Source organism: Artibeus jamaicensis, unplaced genomic scaffold (assembly GCF_021234435.1).
Source record: "Artibeus jamaicensis isolate MK-2021 breed Jamaican fruit bat unplaced genomic scaffold, CSHL_Jam_final scaffold_1964, whole genome shotgun sequence".
NCBI classification, from domain to species: Eukaryota; Metazoa; Chordata; class Mammalia; order Chiroptera; family Phyllostomidae; genus Artibeus; species Artibeus jamaicensis.
The window spans coordinates 1,388,873-1,414,140 of NW_026522030.1; the positions used below are offsets into that span (position 1 = coordinate 1,388,873).

A 25,268-nucleotide genomic window follows, 5' to 3' on the forward strand; every position below is an offset into this window, starting at 1 on the left:
CAATCACGTACGGATAAACTGGGAGAAACAATTAAGGAGCAAGACAGACCCTGCAACCCAGAGCTCCAGCATGAGGAAATAAAGCCTCAAACTTCTGATTGAAAACACCTGTGGGGGTTGAGGTGGCAGTGGGAGAAACTCTCAGCCTCACAGGAGAGTTTGTGGGAGAGACCCACAGGGTCCTAGAATGTACACAAACCTGCCCTCAAGGGAATCAGCATCAGAAGGGCCCAATTTGCATGGGGGAAGTGACTGATATCTGGTAGAGAGTGGACCAAATGCCATTGTTCCCCATTGGACCCCTTTCCCACATACTATCACAACCCAGGGAGGTGGGTTACCCCACCCTGGTGAACATCTAAGGCTCCGCCCCGCACATCAAGACAAAAAAAAATGGCCCAAACAAAAGAACAGATCAAAGCTCCAGAACAAATACAACTAAGTGAAGAAGAGATAGCCACCCTATCAGATACACAGTTCAAAACACTGGTAATTAGGATGCCCACAGAATTGGTTGAATTTTGTCACAAATTAGATGAAAAAATGAAGGCTATGCTAAGTGAAAGAAAGGAAAATGTACAGGAAACCAATAGTGATGGGAAGGAAACTGGGACTCAAGTCAATGGAGTGGACCAGAAGGAAGAAAGAAACATTCAACTAGGAAAGAATGAAGAAACAAGAATTCAAAAAAATGAGGAGAGGCGTAGGAACCTCCAGGACATCTTTAAACATTCCAACATCTGAATTATAGGGGTACCAGAAGGGGAAGAGGAACAGCCATGAGTAGAAAACTTATTGGAACAAATAATAGAGGAGAACTTCCCCAATCTGACAAAGGTAATAGACTTTCAGAAAGTTCAGGAAGCTCAGAGAACCCCAAAGAAGTTGGACCCAAGGAAGAACACACCAAGGCACATCATAATTACATTAGCCAAGATTAAAATGAAGGAGAGAACCCTAGAAGCAGCAAGAGATATGGGGACAGTCACCTACAGAGGAGTTCCCATCAGACTGTCAGCTGATTTCTCAAAAGAGACCTTACAGACCAGAAGGGGCTGGAAAGAAGTATTCCAAGTCATGAAAGGCAAGGACCTACATCCAAGATTGCTCTATCCAGCAAAGCTTTCACTTAGAATGGAAAGGCAGATAAAGTGCTTCTCAGATAAGACCAAGTTCAAGGAGTTCATCATCACCAAGCCCTTATTATATGAAATGTTAAAGAGATTTATCTAAGAAGAGGAAGATAAAAAATATGAACAGTAAAATGACAGCAAACTCATAATATTAACAACCACACCTAAAACAAAAACAAAAGGAAACTAAGTAAACAACTAGAACTAGAACGGAACCACAGAAATGGAGATCACACTGAGGGTTATCAACAGGGGAGTCTTGGGGGAGAGAAGGGGAAAAGGTACAGAGAATAAGTAGCATAGATGGTAGGTAGAAAATAGAAAGGGGGAGGGTAAGAATAGTATGGAAAGCGAAGAAGCCAAAGAACTTATATGTACGACCCATGTACATGAAGTAAGTGGGGGGAATGTGGGAGTGGTGCAGGGCAGAGAGGAGTGAAGGGGGGAGAATGGGACAACTGTAATAGCATAGTCAATAAAAAAATACTGTCGTGCTTTGACAAAGCATTTACTAAAAGCAGAGTATGCCATGGCTTTGTAGGCTCTGCAATATGAAGCACTCTTAAAGAATTTATGACCTAGAATAATTGACTTTTAGATTATGCCCTTTAACTATTAAGAGTCCTCAGGATTTCATTCTGGACCCTCTTATCTTCTGTAATCTCTCCTTGTACGATCTCACTCTTGCCCATGACTTCCATAACTTCTATGCAGATGGTTCCCTAAGCAATATCTCAAGACTTAACTTCTTTCTTAAGCTCCAGATCCACATTTCCAGGGTGTGGGAGCCAAAGGCCCTTCAAACCCAATCATATAAAATTCATTCTTTTGTTTCTCTGGTTTCTTATTCAGTGTACAGCAATGCTCTGTACTTTAACCCTCATTTGACCTCTCCCCCCTTTTTTTGGCTTTATATCCAATCAGTCATCAAGTCTCACAGACTGTACCTTAGAATTGGGTCTAACCTTGTGTGGATGGCACATTTTAAAAGATATGTAAATCTCCAACTAGAGGGTAACTACCAACTAGAAGGTAACTACCTTCTAGAAGGTAGCATACCAACTAGAAGGTAACTACCTGGATACAATGGGTGGGTATTGATCCAGACTGGAAACCACCACAACAGGAGTTGGGAACTAAATGCCTGGAGAACAGAATCCCCACAGGAAGATGCAACAGTCTTTCAGGAAACACCCAGAGCCTCTCCAGAGTTCTAGGCAAAACTGAATGGATGGTGTCGCAGCCAGAACATAGGAACACTTGTGTACTGTCCTAGACTCAATTCCACAGCTTCCTTGAGAGAAACATATGCATAGAAAAAAATCAACTTGTACCTAAATACTTTTTAAAACGGGGGGGAGGGGAATATGCAAAAAGTACAATGAATAAATATCATTAATTTTAAAGTATTGTTGTTTTTTAAAGAATAAACAATGGCTCTGGCTGGGTAGCTCTCCATTAAAGCGTGGTCCTGATATGCCAAGATTGCAGGTTCTATCCCTGGTCGGGACACAAACAAGAATCACCCAATGAATGCATGAATAAGCAGAACAACAAATCAATGTTTTTCTTTCTCTCTCTCCCCACCCCCTTCTTCTCTCTCTCTCAAAATCAATCAATATATTTAAAAAATAGCCCTGGCTGGTAAGCTCAGTGGATTGAGCATGGGCCTATGAAGCAAGGGGTCGCTGGTTCGGTTCCTGGTCAGGGCGCATACCTGGGTTGCAGGCCAGGTCCCCAGTGGGAGCCACGTGGCAGGCAGCCACACATTGGTGTTTCTCTCCTACTCTTTCTCCTTCCCTTCCCCTCTCTAGAATAAATAAATAAAATATTTAAAAAATAATAAAAAAAATAAACATTGTATTAACTAAAACACACTGTAAATGGAAAGCCAGAAGGGATTCAATGTCTAAATGTTTATTTATTTGATTTTGTCTTAAAGGTTAACAGCTTTTGTTTTAAGAGTACTGGGACAATTGCATAAATATGTACCTCAGAACCAAAATTCAATTTGTAATTCTTTAACATGGCTGGTTGAGAATTGTCAACTACAAAGTGGATCTTTCAAGGAACATTCCAGTTATCGAGCGCTAAAATTACGGGTAAGGAAACCAAATGTACAGGTTAGCAATAGTTTTATTTATTTATTTATTTATTTTTTAATTTTTATTTTTTTTAATTTTTTTAATTATTTTTTTAAATTTATTTTTTAAATTGATTATGCTGTTACAGTTGTTCTATTCGCCCCTTCATTCCCCTCCACCCTGCCCCCCATCCCCACCATTACCCCCCTTTAGTTTATGTCCATGTGTCTCAAGTCCTTTAGGTTCTATATTTCCCATGCTATTCTTGCCCCCCCCCATCTATTTTCTATCTACTGTCTATGCTACTTATTTTCTGTACCTTCTCCCCCCATCTCCTCCTCCCACTCCCCTGTTGCTAACCCTCCTTGAAATCTTCATTTCTATGTTTCCACTCCTGATCTAGCTGTTCTTTTAGTTTGCTTTCGTTTTAGGTGTGGTTGTTAATAACTGTGAGCTTGTTGTTCTTTCACTGTTCATGTTTCTTTAACTTCTTTTTCTTAGATAAGTCCCTTTAACATTTCATATAATAAGGGCTTGGTGATGATGAACTCCTTGAATTTGATCTTATCTGAGAAGCACCTTATCTGTCCTTCCATTCTAAATGAAAGTTTTGCTGGATAGAGCAATCTTGGTTGTAGGTCTTTAGATTTCATGACTTGGAATATTTCTTTCCAGCCCCTTCTTGCCTGTAAGGTCTCTTTTGAGAAATCAGCTGACAGTCTGATGGGGACTCCTTTGTAGGTGATTGTCCCCTTAGCTCTTGCTGCTTCTAGGATTCTCTCCTTCATTTTAATTTTGGCTAATGTAATTATGATATGCCTTGGTGTGTTTCTTCTTGAGTCCAACTTTTTTGGTACTCTCTGAGCTTCTTGGATTTCTTGGAAGTCTATTTCCTTTGCCAGATTGGGGAAATTTTCTTTTATTATTTGTTCAAATAATTTTTCCACTGGTGGTTGTGTCTTTCCCCCTTCTGGTACCCCTATAATTCGGATATTGGAGCGTTTAAAGATGTCCTGGAGGTTCCTAAGACTCTCCTCATTTCTTTGAATTCTTGCTCCTTGACTCTTTTCTGTTTGGCCATTATTTGCTTTCTTCTGGTCCACTCCATTGATTTGAGTCCCAGTTTCCTTTTCATCTCTATGGGTTTTCTGTGGAATTCCATTCATTTCCCTTAGTTTAGCCTTCATATGTTTCTCTAAATTGTGGCTATAATCAACCAGATCTGTTAGGAACCTGATGACCAGTGTTTTAAACTGTGCGTCTGAGAGTTTTGCTGTTTCTTCGTCGCTTAGATTTATCTCTGGGGCTTTGAGGTCTTCCTGCGACATTTTTGGTCTGTTCTGGCCCTTTAAATGTGAGAAGCGGCGCCTTGGACTCCCAGGTCGCTGGGTTGTGACGCTGTATGTGGGGGCGTGGTCAGAGCGGGGATATGGCGGCGCCCTCTACTGCCGCAAGCCACGGGGACCGCCGGCCCCGGTCCAAGCGCCCACTCCCTCTCCTGTCCGCTTGCCCACAGATAGGCAACCGCAGTCAACACGCAGCACCGCCTCCCCACTGTCTCCTCAGCAGTCGCTCACCCGGTGGGTTGCTCGGTCGCTCACTAGGTCCAATCCTGGGTTTGGAACCCGTGGGTCTGGATTCCCGCGTCTGGATTCCGTGCCTGGGTCCGTCCGACCGGAGTCCTGTGCAACCCCTCACGAGACGCTGGTTTCGCCCCTTACCGGTCGGGCTGAAGAATTTGTTGTTACTGGACTTCCGAAAAGTTCAATTTTCCGTGTTCTGGTTGTGTTTTCTGATGCTAATATTTAGTTGTCCCTAAACTTGGTTGTGTGAGAAGGCACGGCACATCCACCTATACCTCCATCTTGGCAGAAGTCCCAATAGTTTTATTTAGAAGTTTGAGTTTCGTTGTCATCCTATTTTAGTAGGATGGAGAAGAGAAGAAAAATAATAGATGTAACCCTGTAAGAAAACCCTCTTGTGCACAGGCAAAGGATTTGAGCGGCCTTGTCGTACTGCTTTCAGACTGTTTATCACAGGTCAGGTAGGTGGCATCTCAGACATCTCCTCTAACAGGCACTGGTGGTTCCTAGGCAGCAGGTGCTAGAGATCTCAGGATGGGTAAAATGCGCTAATCTGTCCATGTACCAGGCATGGAGTCTGTACCTGAAGTTCAGAGCCTTCTTACAGGTTAAGGCGGCAAAGGTATCTTGAAAAATGGGAGGGACCCTATTTACACTCTGTTAGAAAGAGAGATGGGGGGCCTGTTTATTGCAAGCTGTGACAAAGTGTTTGAGATTAGAATCTATGTATTTGCTTGATCTATACAAAGTAATTTCAATATTGCTCTAATATATTTTACTCCTTAATTTTTGAAGAGATTCAGCAGTTTTGTTGTTGTTGTTTTTGTCGTTTTGCCTGACCCAATCCAATGTTTTTTTATTTTTAAAATATATTTTATTGATTATGCCATTACAATTGTCCCATTTTCCCCCTTCATTCCCCTCCACCCTGTACACCCCCCTTTCCCCCACATTCCCTTCCTTCAGTTCATGTCCATGTGTCGTAAGTTCTTTAGCTTCTACATTTCCCACACTACTCTTGCCCTCCCCTGTCTATTTTCTCCCCACCGTCTATGCTACTTATTCTCTATACCTTCTCCCCACTTTTCCTCCTCCCACTCTCCTGTTGCTAACCCTCCATGTAATCTCCATTTCTGTGACTCCGCTCCAATCTTTTTAATATCAGACACAAGGAACTCCCTGGCTAACAGGAGTCTCATAATGGTCCCCTGTTGGACCAGTAGCAGATCAGGACTCCCACAAGATATGGAGGCAACTGACAACAACATTTGAAGAGTAAAATACTACAATAATTTTTTTCCTTAAGATGTCCACCCACCTATCCATCCATCCATCTATATTCATTCAACAACCATTCACTGAGCACCTAATACATGCAGGAGCCTATTTTGGGCAGCTTGGGGCAGAAAGAGTAGGAAGCATGGACCAGACAGTATCCCTGCCACTAAGGAGCTCACATACCTGTAGAGAAGTGGAGTAAAAATACTAGTGACTCTAATGTAGGTATAAGTGCATGTGTTCATTCATTTGCTCAATAAATATAAACTGAATGTGTACTAAGTACTACATGGTAGGAACACAACAGTGAACAGAACAGGTGTGGTCACTGAGGCCACAGAGCTTACAATTTAGCATAGATATTAAATAGGTGACTTCAAGGTTGTGATAAATGTTAAGAAAGGGGAAATATTGTTGTTTCATGGAAAGCAGGAGATCTAACCTAGACTGGAGGAGTTGAAAAAATGACTTCTAGGCTTCTGGGAGCTAGGTAGGAGCAGGTCAGGAAAAGTGTTCCAAGTGGAGCCAAGAGCATGCCTGGCATTTGTGAAGTAGGGAGGGAGGGTGGTTCATTCAAAGAGCCGGTACCAAGAGAGCAAGGGAGTGAGTGGCTTGAAATAAAACTGGAGAGATACTAGAGGTCAGTTCACAGAAGGTCTTAGAAGCATTACAGTGGGATGTCACTGCCCCACAAGAAAAAATATATGGGAGAATAGTGACAGAATCCTGCTTTGTACATTTAATGGGGTCTTCAAGGAGGAGGAGAATTTGAATGTGGTGAAGGGGTAAGAAGTGGAGCTTCAGGGTGGGCAGGTAAGGGAGAGAAGGGCATGTGAAAGCACAAAGAAAGAAAGAAAGATCCAGAGTTTACTGAGAGATGGCAAACAATCCAACTGGACTATACGGAGGGAGACAGGCTATTAAGCTCAAAATGGAAATTAGAACCAGGTCATTTTGCTTTAAAGACACCATTTCACTCTCCTTTATCATTATTTTTAGGGTACCTCATCTACTGAAGCCCGAGAGTACACCTTATATCTTACAGCCTTTGCTGTGATTGGAATTAGAAAGGCTTATGATGTATGCCCGCTAATGGTAAGTAAGAGTTTTCTTTCTCCAGACCCATCATCTATTTCTGCGCCTTGAAAATAAGTATAACTCCAGAAGAAGAATGATGTTAGATTAGAGACCACCTAATCCAACCCATTCGACAGTTGAGAAAACTGAGGCCTGCAGTCGGGTGAATTTAACTGTTCACTTTTACAGGCTACTGAATTATAGTGCTGGAAGTAGAACTGGTAACTTCTGACTGGTGAGGGAATGAGCCAGCATCCCCAGCTTCCTTCTCTTGTCTCTGCCCAATCTGATGATCTGTGTATGACTCTTATCAATAGTTGAAGCGCTCTATGTCATAGAACTACTGATAATACACAACAGCATGTTTGCTTATTTGAGTTGTACTGTTTCATTTGCTTGGAAGCTGAGGGGAGAAAGAAGAAAATTCACCTAAGTGAATCAACATAAAATATTCTAAGGGGTAATAGAGCTGAAACTCTGATCTGGGAAGAGACAGGTCCCTGAGCTGCAGTTAAACACTACTGCCTACAAATCAGAAGTAAATCAGATAAGTCCTTCCAACCAGCATGCAGAATGGAAATGGAAAAACCCAAGGGTGGCAACAAACTCACAACTATTAACAACTGAATCTAAAAAAGAAAAACAAAACCAGGAACAAACTACACAGACAACCAAACAGGAACAGAATCATAGGTATGGGGATCATTTGGAGGTTTATCAGTTGGGAAGGAGAGAGGGGAAAAATGGTTCCTATCAATCAGTGCTTCAAAAATCAAGAAGCATGATTGGTAGGAACAAAATAGACGGGGATGTTAAGAATAGTATAGGAAATGGAGAGGCCAAAGGACTTATACACACGAACCATGGACATGAACTAAGTTGGGGGTTAGGGGGCATTGCTGGAAGGCAGGGGGTACCAGCCAGAGTGGGGCAAATGGAAAAGAAAACTAGGACAACTGTAACAGCACAATCCATCAGATATACTTAAAAAAAGAAAAGAAAAGAAGGACCCAGGGGGATTTGTAGGACTTGAACCATAAAACAAAATAATGTTTTTAGTTTGCTTCAGGAGAATTTTTATGTATACTAACAAGACAAAAGAATCGATGAGGACCAGTTCCCAGGGGCCTAGAGGACCAGCTGACGCCTGGCGGAACATGAGTGAGATACAGGTGGAGCTGGCAGAGAAGGAGCCAGGCAGGACATCAGTGGCACTGCACCGCACTCTTGTAACCACTCGTTCAGAATAACTATTTTAGTTGTCTCAGGACAAAGTGGTAGAGACTGTTTTCCCAGGAATGCTTAGGATCAAAAAACACTTTGGCAGCCTAGCTCTTTTTTCTGCTGGTTGTGGTTTTATTTAGTAAAATCCCTTTTGAATACGTGAATCTGCCTCAGTTATGCTGAGGAGGAATGCTGGACGCTGTGTCTGTACTCAGGGCTTTGTCTTCCCAGAGGCTAGGTCTGACTTGGGAAGTAGAAAGGAAAGGGAAAAACCTCCAGAGGGAGAAGAGAATTCAGGGGCGAAGAGCTTGACCCGATGTGGACAACCTCTTTTTCGCTTCTGTGATTATGCTCTGCTCCTTCTCCCAGAAAGATTTGCTTCAGCCAGACACTGTCCATTCCCATTAGGTCATTTCTCTCTCCACCCTTTGTCTTACCTACCCCAGCATGGTGCCACCTAGGGGTATTTCACATTAGTTGATAGTCTGGTGCTGCCCAAAGAAACTTAGGTATCTTCTGCCCTTGTTTCCAGAAAATCAGCACAGCTCTAAGTAAAGCTGACACCTTCCTGCTTGAAAATGCCCTCTCGGCCCAGAGCACCTTTACACTGGCCATTGCTGCTTACGCTCTTTCCCTGGGAGACAGAACTCACTCACAGTTTCGTTCCGTCGTCTCAGCCCTGAAGAAGAAAGCTTTGGTTAAAGGTATGTATTGTTCCATATATTTTTCGGCAGGCGTTTACTGAGTAGAGTCTGCTCATTCTGAGAAGTAGGCAGTGGCATGCAAAGATGAGTAAACCACAGTCCCCGGCCTCAAGGAACAGACCATCACAGTGCAATGCAATAAGTGCCATTATTCACTCATTTATTCATTCATTCAACATATATTCATTCATTCCTGAATCTAATAAATATGTATCAAGGACCTCCTATATACCAGGCACTCTTCTAGGGTCTGGGGATAAAGCAACAGAAACAGCAACAACAACAAAATCCAGACCCTCGTGAAACTTACATTCTACTTAAGGATGAACAGATATGATAAATAAGTAAAGTATTGCATTTAGTGAATAGGTTGATGATGGCTTACACGAAGAAAATCAAGCAGGGAAGGGAGACGGGGCAAAGTAGTGGGTTGTAATTTTTGATAGAGTGATCAGGCTTAAGCCTCACTGAGAAGATGGCATTTGAGTTAAAAGCTGAAGGAGGTGAGGTGAGGAAGCCAGCCAGTGGCTATCTGGAAGGGTGTCGCTGGTGGAGGTACTGCATGTGCATATACCCTGAGGCAGGAGCCTGCCTGGTACCCCAGGAGTGGCAAGGAGGCCGGTGTGGCTGGAGAGGAGTGAGATGAGGGGTAGAAAGTGAGGGCAGGGAAGGAAAGGGTGAAGCAGACTTCCAGGGACTTGGAGCTCATTACAGGAGCTCTGCAGGCCTCCTGTGTACGAGGAGTGTATGAGGAGTCACGCAGTGTACGAGGCACTCATGCAAGCCAATGAATTGAGGCTGAAATCCAGCCTGTGCTCCACTTCCTCAGCCAGGCACCATGGTTTGGGTTTGCCTCCACCCTGAGCAAGGAGTGCCCGCATCTCGCTCACATCAAGGTGCGGTGGAGAACTATGGCAGCCCTAGAACTTTAATTTCCACTTTAAGTAAGAAGGGAAGGCATTGGAGGATTGTGAGCAGAAGAGTGCATAACTTGGCTTGTATTGGACCAGGTTGGCTATAAAGACATATATTTTGTCTTGAAGACTAAAGGTGAAAAATAAAGAGAGAGTAGTGGTGGGCATTGGCTAATGTGCCTGTGTCAGCACGGGCGTGGTTGGGCACTTCTTAGCCCTCTCTTGGGTGAGGTTTTCAAAACAGTTAATAAATCTTACATGAAGTTTATCTCCATCTACCAAATTTGACTTCTGTCATTATTTAAAAATGTCAGAATCTTAACATGTATCTCAAAATCACTTATATAATATACTAACACAAAAGAAATGTCTTCGTTATTATAAGATATGGATCATAAAATTATAAAACTTAAGAGCTAGAGCAGAACTTAATTCAAATAATGTTTGAGCTAGAAGTATCTTTAAAAACCAAATATTTTATTCTAAATACAGCAAATCTGAGTCTCTAAGAGGGAGGGAAAACATCTTGTCCAAAGTCATGCCAGTAATGGAATCCTGAATTTTAAGCAGGCATATTTTCACTAATCTTCAAAAATGATTTCTAGCCCTGGCTGGTGTGGCTCAGTGGATTGAGCAGTGGCCTGAGAACCAAAGGGTCACTGGTTCGATTCCCAGTCAGGGCACATGCATAGGTTGCACGCCAGGTCCCCAGCTCACCCAAATGGATGAGAGGCAATCAAACATTGATGTTTTTCTCCCTCTCTTTCTCCCTCTATTCCCCTCTAAAAATAAATAAAAATCTTTAAAAATTTTTAAATGATTTCTAAATATGCTTTACCGGTTTTTTAAAAAATAATTTAACAAAGAATTTGAGGTTACAGGCTTAAATTACTAGAACAATAACAAACAAATATAATTTAGAACCTAATTTATGAAAAGTGCTGCTTATGAAATTATCTTTAGTGCTCTAAATTGGGAGCAAATAATAGAAGACTGAACGAAGGCTTTATTGGGTGTTATCTCATAATTTCCAGAATATAGATCTTTTCTGTCAGAAATTTCCAGAGTGCTGCAAATGGTAAAGGTGTCTTATTAATGAGGTGACTTTTGGAAAGTCCTCAGGTAACCTCAGGATGAGGGCTGGTTGCCTGGGGAACCCACCACGTGATGAGACTGTTGGAAATTTCAGTACCTGCCCACCCACACCCACAAGGATGGGGACAGCAGCTAGCAGGGCTGTCCAGCCTTTGGCATCTCTGGTCCACACTAGAAGAAAAGTGGTCTTGGGCCACACAGTACATGCACAAACACTAATGAAAACCGATGAGCAAAAAAAGGTCTTAAGTAGCCCTGGCTGGTGTAGGTCAGTGGATTGAGGACAGGCCTGTGAAGCAAAGGGTCGCTGGTTTGATTCCCAGTCAGGGCACATGCCTGGGTTGCAGGCCAGGTGCCCAATAGAGGACACATGAGAGGCAACCACACATTGATGTTTCTCTGCCTCTCTCCTTCCCTTCCCCTCTCTCTAAAAATAAATTAATTAATTTTTTTAAAAAAGATCTTAAGTAAATTTACAATTTTGTATCAGGCCGCAGTCATAGTTATCCTGGGCCGCATGCAGTCCCTGGGCCACGGGTTGGACACCCCTGGAGAGGTGAAATTAGTCATCTATGTTCAATGATTTGATCAGTCATGACTATGTAATGAAGCCTCCATAAAACCCCAAAAGTACAAGATATAAAGAGATTCCAGGTTGGAACTCGTGGAGATTCAGGCAAAGTGGTGCACCTGGAGAGGGCATGGAAGCTCTGCACCCTTCCCTATGCCTTGCCCTGTGCATCGCTTTTGTCTCCTTATTCCTGAGTTATATCCTTTTATAATATGCTGCTAATCTAGTAAGCAAAATGCTTTTCTGAGTTCTGTAAGCTGCTCTAGCAAATTAATCAAACCTGAGGAGGAGGGTCTTTGGAACCTCCGATTTATAACCAGTTGCTCTGAAGTGCAGGTAACAACCCGGCTTTGGGATTAGCATCTGAAGTAAGGGTGGGGGGTGGGGAGAACATCTTGTACTACTGAACTCTTAACCTGTTGAATCTGCTGCTACCTCTAGGTGGATAAGGTGAAAATTGAGTTGAAATCTCTGACACCCTGGAGGTGTCTGAGAATTGTTTGTTGGTGTGGGGGGGAAACCCTCCCCCATTGGAAACTGAGTCTCAGAACTGTCCTCTGCTACCAAAAGTTGTGGACATTCCACATCAACCTTTTAAAATAAGGCAAAGAGCACTGTATTAAGGGATCTTGTTGTGTATTGGTCACCTTGAGGAAGTTCTTATAAAAGGATAAGAAACTTCTGAAAACCAGAAGGCCTGTATCAAAAGAAACTGCTAGAATTGCTGTGTCAATTCACCTTTTTAATCATATTAATCAGTGTGATTTGTTGATGTTCAGGTAGTTCACCCACTTACCGTTTTTGGAAAGAGGATCTTCAAGAGCAAGATAGCCCTGTACCTAACACTATTACAGCACACATGGTGGAAACCACTTCCTATGCTTTACTCACCTTTCTGAACTTGAAAGATATGAGCTATGTTAACCCAATCATCAGATGGCTATCTGAAGAGCAGAGGTATGGAGGTGGCTTTTATTCGACCCAGGTAATGTTTCTTGTTTCATCCTCCTGAAACATATTTGCTGCCTCATTCACCACACATTCCATACTCATTCTTGCATGCCATAGATAACAATAAATGACTAGCAGCAAAGAACTCTTAGAGGTTACCTGCATTGGCACCTTTCTAATACAGAGGAGCAAAACAACCCTGAGAGGTTCATTTTTGGAGTTAGTGGCCAAGTCAGACTCAAAACTCAGCTCTCCTAACTCTAAGTCCAGCACTTCCTCTACGATCCTAGTGACCACAAGTGCCTAATAAGTTTATCAGCTATTATGTTACACCCTGTGTGATAAACAGGGGCTGCCTTGTAGACAAAGACACTGACATTTCCTCCCCCAAGAATGAATAAAAAGTGAGAGAAATGCTGATTGTTACATGTTTATCTACATGAGTATAAACTCATTTGATGTATTGCATTTTACATTATAACTCATGCATGTATTTTACACTATAACTATTATGTAAAACACACCTATATTCAAGTTTAGTTCAAATGTTAGTATCTTCTCTATTCCCTGGATGTTTGAGCAATGACAGGGTGTATGAATATATATATATATATATAATGTAGAGCTATGGAGGTTCTTCAGGATTGCTTTAGTGATCATTTGATCCTGGAGGCAAATAGGTTTCATCTTGGGTACACTATAGGCTTAGCAGGAAATAGTGACCCATTGATTAGCACTGGCTTCCATGGACCTGGGCAGGCAAGACAGCCATGTATTTGACATCTCCGATATGTTTACATTTCCTCATTTTATAGATGAGAAAGATGAGGTCCAGAAAAGTTAAGTTCATTTATTTATTCCTTCAACAAATACTCGTTGAATAGCTATCATATGTGTACCATATTTTTGGACCATAAAATGCACCTTGGTTTTAGAGGACAAAAATAAGAAAAAAATTTTGAAGCAAAAAATGTAAAATATTTAATAGCATAAATAACATAATATTTCACCAATGTAAATGTAAACAGAACTCAACAGCAGCATTAACAACCATTATTGCTCCCAAATTGAGGGGGTGGGGCAGGGTGTTGCATCTTATAGTCCAAAAAATACGGTACCTATAAATGTGGTAGATGACAGAAAAGATACAATACTTTCCTTCTGACTCTTACATTACAATGGAGGAGGCCAACAAGAAACTATACATTAAAATATTACAAATTGAGGTGAATGGTCTAAAGACCAGAAGGGGAACCTTAAATAAGGGGAAGGGGAAGCTTATTTATGGCTTCAAGCTAAAATCTAAGGATGAGAAGGAAAGAGTCATACAAGAAGTTGGAGTCATTCTTCGAAGAGTGACTTACTTGTGGTCATATGCTCAGGACTGTGGAGAAACCTGAACCTGAAGCCACACATCTTTACTGTCCTTGCTAAGAGTAACAACCTTCCTGGGGAGGAGAGAACTGCCTGCCACCTCGCCAAGGGGACCCTTAACCAGTCTCACTCAGTCTGCTCCACCCACTCCTAAGAGAGTGATTTTCAGACAGAGAGCATATAAATAAGCTGATCCTATTTTTATGCCTTGCTGCTTGTTGCTAGGATACAGTGAATGCCATCGAGGGCCTGACAGAATATTCACTCCTGATTAAACAACTCCGCTTGAATATGAATATCAGTGTTTCTTACAAGAATAAAGGTGACTTCTACCATTACAAGATAACAGAGAAGAATTTCCTTGGGAGGCCAGTAGAGGTAAACAAAAGATGTTTTATAATATTTTATAATTGGACAGGACCTTAGAAATCATGTTCCACCCTTATTTTACAAATGTATCTATTCACTACTTAAACATACAGTGACTACCTTTTGTATCCTAAGCAGGGGTGCCAACTAATGTTCTTGGCACTGAAGACTCAAAAGTAAAGCACCAAGAACCTGTGCATATGTGTGTGTGCTGGGCACACATATGTGGGGAGAACAGTCGTTTAAACAGACAGTGAAAAGTAAGAGCTGTATAGGTACATGGAAGGGCACAGGGGACCTCCTGAGCCAGCCTGAGAGGAGGAGGGTTTTGTCAAAAGCATCCAGATGAGTAGGTTACATCTGGAAGAATTTAGCCAGGTAAAGAAAAGGGAAGAGCATTTCAAACACAGAGAACAGCAAGCACAAAGGCACCGCAGTAGAATAAGAGAGAAGACACATTCGGGAGTCCTCCAGAGGTTCCATCTGGCCTGGACACACATGCAGACTGGCCAGAATGGAACTGACCTTTAGGTTCTCCAACAACTTGCCCCATGTCCTTTGCTACTACTGCATTTTTAAAAATGAAAACCTCGGTGGCCTATGAGAAGAAAAGGACACACTGGAAAAACTAGGTTCCATATTAATAATAGCTGGCAGCTACTAATACATAGTTTTCCAATGACCACATTTTAGATTATAGTTCTTACTGTCCACAGTCTCCACAAATTCATGTTTGTGAAAGGTAAATTTAATGTAAAAATTGCAAACTGGTAGCTCATAGTGTGTATATATGTATATGTGTAAAGGTGGATATGGATGGAGACGTAGATTCAGACATAGATATATTCCAGCATTTATTTTTATCTGATATTTGTTTATGTTTTACATTTTATCCTTACCCGAGGACATGATTATTGATTGTAGAGAAAGGGGAGGGAGAAAAAGAGGGAGAATAACACTAATGTAAAAGAGAAACACTGATTAGCTGCCCCTTGCACATGCCCTGAACGGGGACTGAACCCACGACCCAGGCATGCACCCCAACCAGAAATTGAACCTGAGACCCCTTGGTTTATGGGACAGTGCTTCAGCCAACTGAGCCATACTAGCCAGGGCTAATCCAATATTTAAGTCAGAAAAACAAAGCTGCTTTGACTGAAGGGATGAGATGGCCTAGCTAGCCACTTGCCTTATCCTCCTTTCCACCCTTCCCACTGGGAGAGTGCTGAAGCACCTCCACCCACCCCGTGGGACTCTGGCTCTTGGGAGGAAGATGATTGTAAGAAGGAGAAACGACTTGTCCCTGAGTGGCTGTCAGAGTAGTTGAGATTCCACAGGAGCTCCTGGTTTTCAGCAGGTCCTCCTTTATCTCCAAACCACAGGAGGTCCCTGGCTCTCACTGCTGGCCAGGGAGCATAGCCACAGCTCCACAATTCCCACCCTGAGGTGCTTTTGGAGGTGTTCCACTTGTAGATGTGTGTAAAAGTCTCAGGATATGTGTTTTACATTTTAAGTGATGCAGGAGTTGAGAGGTCAGTACTGCCTAAATGCCAGAAAAATCTCCCAACCATCCAAAATATTCCGACTCAGGATGCCAATTATACCACCAAACAACATCATCTCTATAGTAAGTTTCTTCAGTAAATATAGCCTTTTATTTCTGAACTGTACACAAATAGTCACTTTCCCAGTGTTTCAGCTCTCTAATTTTGTAAAGAAAACTATCTCAAACCTTAGTGGCATAGAATAATACCACTTGATTATCCCATGATTTGGAGTCAGAAATGTGGGCTGGGTTTGTCCGTATGGTTCTTCTGCTGGACGTGGCATTGACTGTGGTGACACGGCTGGCAGCTCACGCCAGCCTTGGCTGGGAGCTTAGTTACCGCGCTGGCCGGGGGCCTCGGTTCTCCTTCCTCCAGTTCTCTCTGCATGGTTGTTTGGGCTTTCTCGCGGCCCGGCAGCTGGATTCCAAGAAGAAGAAGTTCTTCTAAATTTGAAACCATAATCTAAAGGTCTCTTAAGATCTGTATCTTAAATTATTCAGAAGTTATTCAGAGTCACTTCTGCAACATATTCTTGGTCAAATGGGCCAGACAGTCAACGCAGATTGAAAGAGAAATATCAAGATGACATTACAAAAGAGCCTGAGGGAGGAGAAAATATTTGCTAGGCATATATATCTGATTCATATTTAGAAAATATTGTATAAGGAACTTGCCCTAACCAGTGTTATTCCAACATTTAAAATCCAGAGATTTCAGATAAAAACCTGATGTCCAAGTTTGAGGCAATAGGGGGCTGGCAGTGGCATGCATTCTTCAATTTGTCACAGTTCCATACTTGCTTTGCACCCGGACCTCTGCAGGCATTTGTGCTTTTGGCCCCCTCTCTGGTAACCTTTCCCTGGGAGCATTTAGAGTTCACCAGACAGTCACATTCTGAGCCAAGGCTCTAAGCTCTGATGAGGAGCTCTTGGCCTGAAGAGCATGGTGAAGAACCAACTTTTCAGGCCTCTCACTCAAAGTGATCTCTTCCAGGCTTTGTACAAATTAGAGAGCATTTATATCGTAGATTTTCTCTGGAAGGGTGAACTAACCCAGTTCATGTCTTCACTCTCCTCCTAGCAGAGTGGGAAGAAGAGTGGCAGCACCTAAGGATTGGCAGGCTTGGGTGGGGTGCTAGATGAACCAGGTGGGTTGCCATGGGTTTCCACTAACAGAGTCCAGAGGAAGTAGGGAAAACAAGCCATTAGGAGGTAGAAGAGGTGTGCAAAGCAGAAGGTAGGAGGGTCAGATACAGAGTGCACCTACTTTAGAGTTACGTTGGAGTTCCCTGTTCTTGCTAAGGAAAAGGATCGGCTAGGCACTGAAAGGAGTTTATTTAGTTGGCAAAGGAGATGAAGGTCTTATTTCACCATAACCACATAAAAATGAAAATGTAACCAAAATGGTTTCCTACGTGTTGGTTATGCTGGCTTACTTAAACGACTTCAGACACCTTATTTAGCTGTAGAAGGGAAAGGAAATTCCAGTATTTTTAGTGCCTAGTCTGTGCAGAGGGTCTTCAATGCCTTATCCATTTAATCTCACAAGAGCTGTGAGCGAGGAAGCTGGCAGGTGTCTGCTCACTCTTCTCATTGCTCTCTCCTCCCTCCCTATTAAATAATAAAAGAAAGCATGGGTTCTTTCCACCTTTCCAGGTGCCTATCGATGATGACCTCATTGTCCGCACTGGATATAGCAGTGGCTTGGCTACAGTGCAGGTAAGTATTTCATTGAGAGCCAACTTATTTGGGAGTTAGGTGTTTGCTTACCCTAAGTAACGTATAATGAACTAGGGACTTTGCCACACACTTACAGATATTTGGGCTTTGGTAACTATGACTGAGGTAGGATTCACTTATCTAATTCTTTTTAGCTGTCTTATTAGCTGTACACACAATTTCTTTTTTTAAATAGCTATTTTTAAATCTTGTATGAATATAGTCTGTGTATCTGTGGAAATTACATACATAATTACATATAAGGGTTGGGCAAAATAGGTTTGCAGTTGTTTGTATAGAAAAGAATACAATAATATATAAATAATAATATAAGAATAAACTGTTTCACATACAACCATAAACCTACTTTCCCCCACCTTGTATATGTACATTTACAATGTTATGCTTACACATGTATATGTACATATGTGTGTGCACACACATATTTCTATGATTGGTAACATAGTCACATCTCATTTCCCCAGCATCTTTGGGGATTGAGAGATACATATGTGTATATACATGTATGTAAGGGCTTAAGTTTGTTCTGTTTTAGCCATAGACTGCATGGATATACATAAACAGAAAAACTTGCCACTAAATGGCTAAAATATAAATGTAATATGCTTTCTGAGCATAAATTAACATTCTATTGATGATTTTAATTATGTTCTTATCTTTATTCCTTCAAAGACTGTATCAGATTTCATGGGTGGGGGATAGATTGTCCTTTCTGTCACTTCTAGTTGTTTTTGGTGTGACTACTCTGGCAACACCCTTCCCATCCATACGTACCCATAATTTATTCTTTCCCACGGTGGTGTGTGGGGTGGGAGAAAACAACACTTCCTTGTAGTGTTATGTGTAAAATCAGAGTGTACAGGCTCACAGTTGAGAATCTTAAAAGTTTTCTGAAGAGTGAGGTGCTCAGATTTAACTATGGAATTTGGACCAAGATTCTGCCCAGCCACAGTGAAAGACAAATACCATATGACCTCACCTGTAAGTGGAACCTAATCAACAAAACAAACAAGCAAGCAAAACAGAACCAGAGACTTGGAAATAAAGAACAAACTGACAGTGACCAGAGGGCGGGGGAGAGGGGAGTAACAGGGGAAAGAAGGGGAAGGGTCAAGTCAAGGAACATGTAAAAGGGACCCATGGACAAAGATAGGGGGGTGAGGAAGAGGATTGAATGTGGGAGGTGGGGCGTGGGTGGGGCAGGGAAGGGTAATGGGGGGAAATGGGGACAACTGTAATCAGATAACAATGGGGAAAGAAAAGAAAGACCTAAAAGAAAAGAATAATAAAATTTAAAAAGGAAAAAAGATTCTGCCTGACCAGGGGTCAGATTTTGCTTTCTTTGGGCTTCTCAGCCATGTTCCAGGCTGTGGAGGTGCTGAGATGAGAGTCCAGCTGCTGAGGAAATGGGTCTTCAATGTGCATATCCGCCCGGGTTGGGGAAAGGCCACTTTGAGCATCCACCCCACTCATGGCAGCGGTCCCGCCACTATACGTTTTTCCCCTTCCCACTAGAAATCAGGTCTTGTTCGCTTGTCCCAATGCAGGTGACAACTGTGGCTCACAAAACTGGTACCTCCGAGGAATTTTGCAGCTTTCATTTGAAAATCGAAAGCCAGGACATCAGCGGTAAAACAGCATGATTTACACTGTAATTTTGCGTAAGCGTAAAGAATGTCAGAGAGCTTCCCTGATTAGAAAATTGTGCTTGCCTAAAAATCAAAATTTCTTTAGCATGTTCACATCAGAGTAAACATTACTGTAATTTATTATAATAGGAGTAACTCTTTAATAATAGTTGGAAACCTATGTTAAGTAACTTAATAACTAAACTAAAGGTATGCACTATAGATCAAGAAATTGTTTTGACTAATTTACTTTTTCAGAATGAAGCTAGTTGTCTAGCCAGGTGACTCAGTTGGTTGGAGTGTCGTCCCCATACACCAAAATGTTGTGGGTTCAATTTCCAGTTAGGGCACATACACACCTAGGTTGTGGGTTCAATTCCTGGTCAGGGTGCATACAGGAGGCAACCAATCAATGTTTCTCATGTTGATGTTTTTCTCTCTCTATCTGCCCCCCTTCCCCGTCTTCCTCTTCCTCTCTCTCTCTAAAATCAATAAATGTATCCTTGGGTGAGGATTTTTTTTAAAAAGAATGTAAGTAGTTGTAAAGCTCCCCATTCTCACCCAGAAAGGTCTAATTTCTGATCCTTGAATTTCTGTTACTTTCAAATCAGTGTTCCGTTCTACGACCCTGAATTTCCCTATCACCCTGTTGGATATCTACCCCTTACCCTTTCTGTATCCCAAGGGTTCAGACAAATACACATTTCTCTGCCTCCATCTTCAACTTGGCCTCTCCGATACTTACGGCCTTTCATTAGTGTGCTGTTTTTTTCTGCTTGTGGCCTTCACATTCCTCTCTGGTGGGTTAGTTCCCCCCTCTCGGTCCAAAAGCAAGTCCACGTGCACACTCCAGCCTCCTTTAACCGTGAGCTCAGGGTGTGTTTCACCTCTGTCCTAATGGCTTTCGTGTGTGGCTCAGAGGCCTGTTCCTACAGGAAACTTCCAACTACCCACGAACCCATGCATCTGCTCTTCCTCCCTACATCCTGCCCCCACCCTCCCACCAAACATGTTACCAGCACATCTTTACCTTTCATGACTCCCACCTTGACTTGTAAGTTCTTTGAGAGCAGCGAATTGTTGTAATAGTTTAAAGATTTCCTGGTACTGTCAATAGCCACGAATTTTCATTAAAATCACCGAAAGTGCCAACTTCCAAACCACAAATCATTTTAAGTGTGTTCAGAGGTGTGCTCATTAATGATTCTGTTCTGACAGTTTTAAAAACAGTAAAAAATGGTTGATGCTCACTTTTCTTTGTTTGCGCTAGCATCCAGTGGCACCTCGGACTACAAGCGCCTAGTAGCATGTGCGAGGTGAGTGCATCTCCACAGAGGGGACTCTAGACTTCGAAAGCTCCCATCTGCCGTTGTACTATTTCTTTACATCTCTTTGAGATTTAAGATGGCCAGAAGATGCAAGTTGTTCACCTGTTTAAGTGTAGAATGTAACAGGTATTCTTAAATAGCTATTCAGTGTACAGAATAGCTATTCACTTTGGTTTTTGTTCATACATAGTTTTTCCCCCTGTTTTTGGCTGTCTTCTAATTCAAACACTGTATTTTTTATTTGTCTTTCAGAAAGGTAGAGATGTGATGAGAGCATTAGGAAAAGAAAATAGTTCTCTCATAAGCAGCTCCTACTCTCTTCTTTAGAAAGATAACCTGCGCCAGCAAAATCCCTGGCCAGCATCAGCCAGTGGTGTTGGCTCAGGCTGCACATTGAAGGCAGCTGGCGGGCAAGGCCTGCACTACAAGGGGCCTGCCCTCCAGAAGATAATCCGAAGATTATTCCAGGTTTTTTTATCCCCCCTCATACAGCGTGGGGCAAAAGTATGTTTACAGTTGTGAATATGAAAAACACAGTTTATTCTTGTATTGTTATTTATTAATTACTGTATCATTTTCCATACATACAGCTGTAAGCCTAATTTTTCCCCATCCTGTATAAAAAGGCTCTCGTCAAAAACTCATTCATTTGAATTTATTGACAGGAGGCCTAAGTCCAGATTGTTAATACACAAAAGAAAGCAAATAGAGATGCAATATTGAGTATTCTCTAGTTTGGCTTTTACAAACTGGGGACAGAATGTTTAAAAAAGCCAGGTGACCTGCCTGGTGTAGCTCAGTGGATTGAGCACGGGCTGCAAACCAAAGGGTCACTGGTTCGATTCCCAATCAGGGCACATGCCTGGGTTGGAGGCCGGGTCCCCAGTGTGGGCCACGTGAGAAGCAACCATACGTTGATGTTTCTCTCCCTCTCTTCCCCTTTCTTTAAAAATAAATAAATAAAAGCTTTTAAAATATATGTATATATGTATGTATGTGTGTATGTATACACACACACAATCTAGGGGGGAAAAGCCGGGTGGAATATTAGTTCTGTGATGCTGAAGTTATGTTGGATAAATTGTAAGAGTAATTGTATGGTACTTATTCATGTGAGAAGTTCTTTGCCTTTTAATATTCTCTCTCCTGATATAAAAAATGCCGGTACACAGTTTCTGTGTTCAGCCTCTTTCATGTATTAAGCTTTTTTACAACCTCTCTGTTGTATTTATAAGAAAAGGAAAAAGGATTTTATTTCTCTCCTTCTCTTGGAACAAAATGCCCTTGGTAAGGAGTGCTCTTTGGCAGCAGGCAAAGGGCTTCTTGAAAGGATGGTTTCCTTCCACAGTAGAAACCGTCACCATGGCAATCAGTCGCCAAGGCTCCAGCAATCTTTCATAGATACTTTCCACTCAGGAGGCCCTTCTCCATCCTGTTGACAGATTCTTTGCATCTGTGAGCAAGAGTTCTCTACTTCTGGTGACACTCACCCAATTAGGGACATGTCCAGATGTCATATTACATTCCAAGTTGCTTTTTATTCTATGCAAATTGTTACTCTGGTGAAGAATGGACTTAATATTTTATAAGCCATTAATCTTATATTTTAAATTATTATGGTAAATATCACACCTAAAACTTTGAATGGGGTCTGCTTTATATATGCTCTATGAAGTGTGACCGGGGACAAGAGATCCTCTGCCTACCCCCTAACTCAAGTAAGACCTCCTATTTCACTGACACTTATTCATTTAGGTGGGATCAATTAATTTTTCCCCACATGAAGCTGTTTTCCCAGTTTCTTCCTTTAATCCTGACTGTTCTTTCAAGTTATGCTCTTGAACAGCCAGCCACCTGTGAATCATCCTGAGATGCAGCTGGAACCTGAAACTCAGTCTTTGCAGGACTGCGCTCACTCTGCCCCGTCTCTAGTCCTGGGCCCACCAGCTTGTCCCTTTTTACTCTTCTGACTGCTTAAAAGTTTAGAATTATAAAGATACATTTAAAACACAAGTTTCCATTTCTTTATAGTTAATATTAGCAATAAAAAATGAGCTCTACAAAGGGAAGATGATTTGTAGAAATCTCTCAGAACTGGGATAAAACCCAAGTTTCCAAGTTTTCTCTCTTACCAGGAAAACAAACAAACAAACAAAAAATCTTCATTCATTTCACTTCGGTTACCTTACTCCTTAGCTTCTCCACAAGCACAATTCTTAGGCAAAGGATAGTCCTTGGAACATTTAAAAAAAAAAAAAAAGTACAGTGTTTATTGTGGAAAATTTAGAAAATAGAGAGAATCATGAAAAAGAGATAATCGCTTATAATCTCACCATACAGAAAAAAACAGCTGCTGATATTTTAGCGTGTTTCCTGCCATTGTTTTCCTGTGCATGCTCATTGAATCTTTTTCTTATGTACCACTAATTTTCTTCTTTGAATATTCTCTGTTGGAAAGAGTACAAAAATGAGAATTAAGGAACATGCAGCTCTGGAGCTAACCAGTAATGTGACCTTCGACCGAGTGCCTCACTTTCGTCCTCAGTTTCCTCAAGGAGTTAATTAAGAGCTTGGACTCCATGGCTTCTGTCTCTTCCGGCTCTGTTCAGATTAACCGTCCAGTGGGTAAAGAGTTAGAATAGATGACTAACTGGTCTCTTGCAACGTAAAATTCAGAGATTGCTATTCATATATTATAGCGGAGATCCAACTTAAAAAATTAAAGCCTACTAAGGAATATGGCCTTTTCTTAAAGAATCTTATCTATTTATTTACTCCATTTTCTAATCTCTAATTATTTTAGCTACAAGCCCAGCAGAGAAGAATCATCATCCGCATCCTCCCATGCAGTGATGGACATCGCTTTGCCCACTGGAATCAATGCAAACACAGACGACTTAAGAGCTGTGAATGTTTTTTATATATTATTATGAACTTTTGGTTTTCTTTACTGCATTATTATTTTTTTAATACATTTTACTGATTATGCTATTACAGTTGTCCCATTTTCCCCCCTTCACTCCCCTCCACCCTGCACACCTGCTCCCACCCACATTCCCTGACTTTAGTTCATGTTCATGTGTCATATAAGTTTTTTGGCTTCTACATTTCCTATACTATTCTTACCCTCTCTCTTTCTATTTTCTACCTACCATTTATGCTACTTATTCTCTATACCTTTCCCCCTCACTCCCCCTCCCACTTCCCTGTTTTTAACCCTCCATGTCATCTCCATTTCTGTGGTTCCGTTCTTGTTCTAGTTGTTTACTTAGTTTCCTTTTGTTTTTGTTTTAGGTGTCGTTGTTAATGATTGTGAGTTTGCTGTCATTTTACTGTTCATATTTTTAATCTTCTTTTTCTTAGATAAGTCCCTTTAACATTTCATATAATAAGGGCTTGTTGATGATGAACTCCTTGAACTTGACCTTATCTGAAAAGCACTTTATCTGCCTTTCCATTCTAAGTGAAAGCTTTCCTGGACAGAGCAATCTTGGAAGTAGGTCCTTGCCTTTCATGACTTGGAATACTTCTTTCCAGCCCCTTCTTGCCTGTAAGGTCTCTTTTGAGAAATCCGCTGACAGTCTGATGGGAACTCCTTTGTAGGTGACTGTCTCCTTATCTTTTGCTGCTTCTAGACTTCTCTCCTTCATTTTAATCTTGGCTAATATAATTATGATATGCCTTGGCGTGTTCCTCCTTGGGTCCAACCTCTTTGGGACTCTCTAAGCTTCCTGGACTTCCTGGAAGTCTATTTCCTTTGCCAGATTGGGGAAGTTCTCCTTTATTATTTATTCAGATAACTTTTCCACTTGTTGCTCTTCCTCTTTCCCTTCTGGTACCCCTATAATTTAGATGTTGGAACGTTTAAAGATATCCTGGAGGTTCCTAAGCCTCTCCTCATTCTTTTGAATTCTTGTTTCTTCATTCTTTTCTGATTGGATGTTTCTTTCTTCCTTCTGCTCCACACCATTGACTTGAGTCCCAGTTTCCTTCCCATCACTGTTGGTTCCCTATACACTTTCTTTTATTTCACTTAGCGTAGCCTTCATTTTTTCATATAATTTGTGATCAAATTCAACCAATTCTGTGAGCATCCTGATTACCAGTGTTTTGAACTGTGTATCTGATAGGGTGGCTATCTCTTCTTCACTTAGTTGTATTTTTTCTGGAGCTTTGATCTGTTCTTTCATTTGAGCCTTTTTTTCTTTTTAATTTTTTGTCTAACGCGTCTATTACATGTGAGGGGCAGATCCTTAGGTGTTTACCAGGGTGAGGTAACCCACTTCACTGGGTTGTGATGCTGTATTTAGGGAAGGGGTCCAAGGGGGAACAATAGAGATTGGTCAAATCTGCCAGATTTCAGTCACTTCCTCTGCTTCCCACAAGCAAATTGGGCCCTTCTGGTGCTGATTTTCGTGTGGGTGGTTTGTGTGCATTCTAGGACCCTGTGGGTTTCCCCACAGGTGTTTTCAATCAGTGATTTGAGGCTTTATTTTTCTGAGTTGGGACCCTGGTCCCACTCCCCCTTTGTTTCTCTTGGTTTATCTATGCACAAATGTGGGACCCCCTGGTCCACCCACCGGCTGCCTTGCCGGCCAGCTACAGCCTTGCACATCCTGTTCCACAATCTGCCACCTCGCTGGGTCCACCAGCGGTGGCTGCCTTGCCC

The 25,268-nt window shown here is 41.8% G+C and overlaps 1 protein-coding gene across 2 annotated transcripts in view; it reads left to right on the forward strand.

Annotated features, from left to right (window-relative positions):
* Positions 1-25,268, forward strand: part of C5 (complement C5) — a 92,054-nt gene that overhangs the window by 57,993 nt on the left and 8,793 nt on the right. For both annotated transcript variants that reach the window (XM_053656159.1, XM_053656160.1), the window contains exons 26-34: positions 3,076-3,235; positions 7,078-7,173; positions 8,912-9,083; positions 12,443-12,648; positions 14,214-14,366; positions 17,560-17,622; positions 19,191-19,272; positions 20,542-20,587; positions 23,403-23,505. In XM_053656159.1, coding sequence (XP_053512134.1) covers positions 3,076-3,235; positions 7,078-7,173; positions 8,912-9,083; positions 12,443-12,648; positions 14,214-14,366; positions 17,560-17,622; positions 19,191-19,272; positions 20,542-20,587; positions 23,403-23,505 — 1,081 coding nt within the window. The remainder of the gene's footprint in view (positions 1-3,075; positions 3,236-7,077; positions 7,174-8,911; positions 9,084-12,442; positions 12,649-14,213; positions 14,367-17,559; positions 17,623-19,190; positions 19,273-20,541; positions 20,588-23,402; positions 23,506-25,268) is intronic.